The sequence below is a fragment of the Octopus bimaculoides genome, chromosome 14 (assembly GCF_001194135.2).
Source record: "Octopus bimaculoides isolate UCB-OBI-ISO-001 chromosome 14, ASM119413v2, whole genome shotgun sequence".
Lineage (NCBI taxonomy): Eukaryota > Metazoa > Mollusca > Cephalopoda > Octopoda > Octopodidae > Octopus > Octopus bimaculoides.
Window position 1 is genome coordinate 113,184 of NC_068994.1, and position 6,049 is coordinate 119,232.

General features: G+C 36.8%; 1 protein-coding gene across 1 annotated transcript in view; it reads left to right on the plus strand.

Annotated features, from left to right (window-relative positions):
- LOC106883693 (uncharacterized) overlaps positions 1-6,049 on the plus strand; it is a 229,206-nt gene that overhangs the window by 13,130 nt on the left and 210,027 nt on the right. The window contains exons 2-4 of the mRNA XM_052972985.1: positions 3,374-3,490; positions 5,210-5,351; positions 5,933-6,048. Coding sequence (XP_052828945.1) covers positions 3,374-3,490; positions 5,210-5,351; positions 5,933-6,048 — 375 coding nt within the window. The remainder of the gene's footprint in view (positions 1-3,373; positions 3,491-5,209; positions 5,352-5,932; position 6,049) is intronic.

Below are 6,049 nucleotides of genomic sequence, written 5' to 3' on the forward strand. Positions count from 1 at the left end.
GGGGGGGGGGGTATCTTGAAGGAGACAAATCTGATTAAATTATAAACAGCATTTTCTCAAAATTTGGAGCTCCTTCGAACAGAAGGCGCGTGTGAAGTTTAGCTCACACACTTACACGGCTTCTGTCTACATAACAGAAATAGTTGTCTAAATGAGATATTGAAACGGACTTATAATAGATTGAAGAAATATTTGGGGTGACACTGGCGATATATATCCCCGGCTTACATTACACGGTTACTATAGAAACTACATTATTGCTACAGTCGCTACACTGCTGATACAATCACAACACGGACCTGGATAAAGTTACCAAAATTTTTGGGAATGTGGATTGGTGGGACAACGCCCGTTGTGTACTGTTTCACAATAGACTTTCAATGTCTATTGTGTATTGATGTTTCTTTTATGCTGTGTGGGAGCAATTGCAGATAGAACCACTGTTAACAATATGAAACGTATTATAAATGATTCTTGATTGGACCCACACGTATAATAGATGATAACCAGATTGGGGTCACATGTATCATATATGATCCTACATCGGACTCACGTGTATTACATATCATCTCCAATTGGGGTCATATGGTCGCAGATCTAAGATCACGTATAATATATACTCTGCAGTCTGTGGAAACTTGTATCTCTCTGTCTTTTTGTCTAAACTCCTTCGTTTACGGTTGTTTAACTTCTTCTGCAAGTTGATCTTATTGTCTTTGTTGGCTGCTTTTATGATTCAACATTTCTTTCATGTGGCATTTTCTATCTGTCCACCGTCATTGCAGTTTATCTGATAAGTAAGCTATAACAATGGAGGATATTAACGCTCAGTGGGAAATGGTGGTGGTAGTGACGGTAAGAACAATGATGATGATGATGATAACAAACGTGTGTGATCTTGTTTGATGTTTGATTACTAAATTGTATTGGTAAATATGTCTCGTTAGGAGTGACAGGTGAAATGATTGACCGGCTAACTACTTGCCTAGCCCCTGTCTGTATCTTATGTTTTTTTATCTGTCGGGTTGTATTGTTCCACAAACATGAATATAATTATTGTGCAAAGTAGAATCTAAATAGAAAGACAAGAAGAGACAGGTTTAAATGAGTGAAGTAACCAGCTTCTAAATGTGACTTTTGACAGAACTGTGTTGTTAGGACAGTGGGGCTGATATAGTATTAGTTAGATGGAGTAGTGCACCTCTAGACTACAAGTTACGAGTTCATATCCTAGTACAGTCATCGCTGACGTTGTGTTCGTTGGTAAAAAAAAAATATTGTATCTATTGACAACCATGTCTAAACAGACCTGGTTGTATTGTTGTTTAACCCCAGGCCAACCCTGACCGAGCACACCTATGATCAAAGACATTCCAGCCACGACCATTCTCTCCTTTTAAAACGCAGTTAATCTAGGATAACATTAACGTGATCCTCATTTCAGTCGGGCATTTTAAAGATTTTTTTTTTATTTGGGAAATTTGGTTATTTCTAGCCACTTGAGCTACCGAAGTACTTCAGGGCATCAGCGTTTACCACACTAATATCTATTTAGCTCGACCTTGATTCTGTCCACAGAGAAATGTTAAAAGTGATAGAACTTGCAGTTTGTCTACGTGAAAGTTTATCTCTCAGCCGCACACCACAACAATGAGAACCAAATCTAAGTACATTTCCCTCTTACCTTTGGCTTTAGACCCAAATCAATCCTGATCGAGATAATCCATATTCAAAAGCATTCCATCCATGACGGTCTTGGATAGTACACCACAGATCACATTACGAAGTATCTCTTATTTTTAAGATATTAAGGTATAATTTAAGAGAGATGCAGCTACTATTTCTAGTAGGTTAGGGTTATCTCAGTGGTTTACTAGCTTTATCAGTCTCGTCTGTTTCAGACTCCTGCGAAAGTTCTGCTCACTGCATCTTCCGCTTGAGTAAATTTATTTAAAAAATCTGCTCAGCAGACCGCAAGAGTTCGTAAAAAGATCCGCTCAGACATCCGATCAGATAGTGTATCTAAAATTACTATCTAATGTGATTTTTGTTTAAGATGGCTAATTGTGATTTGAGTGATCTTTGCTACTGTTTCTAGCGGGTTTGTTTTACTCAGAATATGGAAAAATAGAAAATCCTCCTAAAAAATCTAATGAAAGTGTGTAAAAAGTTTTAGCTTCCTTGAAACCAGTTTCAATGTTATTCCTTACTAAAAACCAATTCCTGTGGTTTTCTCTATTCAAAAGTTCCACAAGGACGATTCCATATCTTTCCATTTCCCTTAATGTTATATTCGTATTTACTTTTATATGGACGACATTAAAATTAGGTGTGGTTTTAATTCCGTTTTTTTATTCTATAGCTAAACCTGAAAAATTCTGTATTACTTTGGTGTAGGATCTACAAATTAAAAGGCGATTACTTTAGGTTACTTTTTAGTTTATTTTTCAATTTCTAAAAAACCCTTAAGATGTTCTTGTGTCTCTAGCAGATGTTCGCTCAATTCATCGACAAAATTATTCAAATTTGTATTTCATCTTTATTATCAAATTACTATTCAAATGTTTTATGAATTCTTTTGTACATACTTAGCATTGTAAATGTATTTTTTTCAAAATTCTTACTATTTTAATAATAATAAAACCATGTTTCATTTATGTCTAAGTAAATAATAAAATAAAAACAAGAATAAACAATATGGTAATTAAAAATAAGCGTGTAGATCACACAGGTTTGACAGCTGCGAGTTTTGCAATGTAAAGTTGGCAAAATTTCACCGTTTTTCCCTTTACTTCGAGCTTCCTTCATTTCGCCATCACAACGATGATATGGTGCAACATTTTGTTCGTCATCTAAAAGGTCATTTCTTCGTAAAAATACAACAGCCTTCGTCTCGTCGCTGATCGCATTGTAAAAATCTTTAGCCAACAACTTAAGAGCTTTTAGAAATTGAAAAGTAAACTAAAACGTAACCTAAAGTAATCACCCTTTAAGCTGGAGATAACACGCCAAAGTAGGACCAAAAATTCTATATTGTGAGGTTAAGAATTTTACTTCATAATCACGTTATTTTGTATACGAACTCACTGTCTTGTACAATGGACAAGAGTCTCTCTCCTACCGTAACCTTGTCAACCAAATACTTGTCCGTTAATCTCCGTAGTCAGAAATTATGCAGAAACTCATTGAGTTGGTCCGTATCAATTTTTGGACGGTAGACTTGATCTCTCTCTCTCTCTCTCTCTCTCTCTCTCTCTCTCTCTCTCTCTCTCTGCAGCTAGCTAGTTGTTTACCCACTTGCACTATCTGTCTACCATGTCTAATTAATTACTGGTATTTACAGACATTTTACATTGATGGCAATATTTTTCAGGATCAACCCAATATCTTTCGGAAAGTACGAAGCAGAGATGGCGCTCAAAGACACATCACCTGGAACCTACCTGATGTACAAGGATTATGAATCTAACCAAATTTATCTCTCTGTCAGGTAAAGATCTTCATTATAGTCTGTCTTTGTGAGAGAGAGCTTAAACTGGTTGGATGTTACATTTGTGGGGGGGGGGGGATATACGAACTGAAGACTACCTTTATATGTAGTGCAGTTCCCTCTCTGAGGCAACAGACTGGATATTAACTTCTCACCAGTAATAGCCAAATGAAAAACGTGGGGTCTAAGCACCTAATTCTCCTAAATTTCTGTAGATTGTTTAACCCTAGATTTACTTTGATTTCACAGACCTCTCCTTTATTTTTTAACTTGTTTCAGTCATTAGAGTGAGGTCATGCTGTGACGCCACCTTGAAGGATTTTAGTCAAACGAATTGGGCCCAGGACTTATTCTGTTGGTGTCTTTCTTGAATCGCTAAGTTATGGACGCATAAACTCATCAAAACCGGTTGTCAAGCTGTGGTGGGATACATACACTCTCTCTCTCTCCCTCTCTCTCTTTCACTCACTAACACACACACACACATTATCGGTCGCACATACATAGTGTATGTATTTTTTTTTCTTTATAAGGCGAAGAAAATTAGATAACGAATAATTGCAAAATATCGCTATCATTTTCGGTGATTCCGAAGCGAGTTCTCACAACCAGTCTGTGACATTCAGGTGTTGTTTAACTCCTGAATGTCATGTAGGATGCTACTTGGATGTAGAATACACTTCAGCCTTCATCAGGTGACTTGGGGAAATTTCGAAACTGGGTTCTCATTCCTAATTCCTCATTCGATGCGAACTTGGAATCTTAACCACTACACCATACGCACGTGAGCAATTACGGAGTGAATTTTAGGGCTTACAAATCTAATATTCTCCTATCCTTCCTTAATACCGGTTCCTATATGCTGCTCATATCTGCACTCAGACTGTTTAGGAGGTTGTTGTGTCCTAGCATATGTGCTGCTTCTTTTAGTTTTCGTATTTTCCAGTGATGTTCTCTGTCTATTATTTTTAACTTCATCCCACAGGGGGAGGGTTAATATAGGTAATTTTTTTCTTTATAGCCTGCTTTAAGTAAGGCAGAGTTATAACGGACGGTTTGACTGGAGACTGGCAAGCTAGGAAGCTGCAATCTGATTTGGCAATGTTTCTACAGCTGGATGCCCTTCCTAACGCCAACCACTACGAGAGTGTAGTGGGTGCTTTTTACATGGAGCCAGTCGGGGTGGGGGGGACGGCATCGACCACATTTGGCTGATGCTTTTTATGTGCCACCAGCACGGGGAGCCAGTCAGGTGGCACTGGCAGTGACCTAATGCCCAATATATACAGACAGTAGACTATAAGCTAATGCAGATTTGGCAGTTATTTCTAGCAACACCAATGACCATATGGGTGATATATGTTATTATTCTATGCAATGGCAGCACTATTGAACTTCAGAATGTTGCCATTTTTGACTTCAACATCTGGCCTCTGGATGATTTTTAGTTTGTGCAGTTTAAGTTTTCCTTTTGTGAGCATTGATTGAAAAAACTTTCAACTATAGACACAAGGCCTGAAATTTTGTTTGATTGGGCTAAGTCAATTAATTAACCCCAGTGCTTAACTGGAACTTATTTTATCGACCCTGAAAGGATAAAAAACGAAGTCAACCTTGGTGGCTTTACCTTAATATTTGCCAATATTAATTGCTGTAAATAGTTATTTTCTGCAAAATGTTAGTTTCTTTCTCCTAAATTGCATTTTGTCTATTCTTCAGAACTGACAGTGTGTTGCGACATCATATGGTCACACAAAGTGATGGTCTGTTCTATCTGGACAAACAACCCTACCCGTATCTCGATTCTATCGTACTTTACCACAAAAAGCATAAACTCCATGGTATCAAATTAACACAACAGGTAAATCTTTAGCTTTCTTCCTCACTACTTTCAAACATTTTCATTCATTAATGTTGTTCATGTTGTTTAGACCCAGATTATTCTTAATCCAGGAGCCATTTGATCAAAAGTATTCCTATTCGACCATTCTGTCTTTTATTAAAAAATAGTGAATCTATGATCAATATATTCCAGCCATGACAAATCTTTCTATTCAGAAATACTGTCATTTTGTTTTTATGTTGTTGTCTGATTCAACAAGCCTATGATTAAAACTATTCCAAATGCATCTCTCTTTTTTACAGGTATAGTGTAACTAGGAATATATGACCTATTATGTAGCTGTCAGTATCAGTGGTTCCAAGAGACATATTGCAATGTGACCAAAACTTTCTCTTTCCAGAGTTTAACCAGGATCACATTATCACTCAATATGGCCTTCCTTTTTATGTTTGTAGGTTTTTGATTTGAGCGAGTTTTAGTTGTTACTTCTAATAATTTGAGCAACTGCTTAGAAACAAGTTGACTCATAATGTTTGCTTGAAAAATTTATGTAAATAGTGAGATTTGTTGATATTAGTAAATATTTCCTCTGTTTTTAGGCTCCGCTGAGTGCCAGAATTGTGAAATGCTTTGCTGCAAGATTTGCTGCCAACAATGGCAACATTCTGCCTCAGAAAACTGAAGATAAAAACAAAATGCTTGAAGAGACATTATCT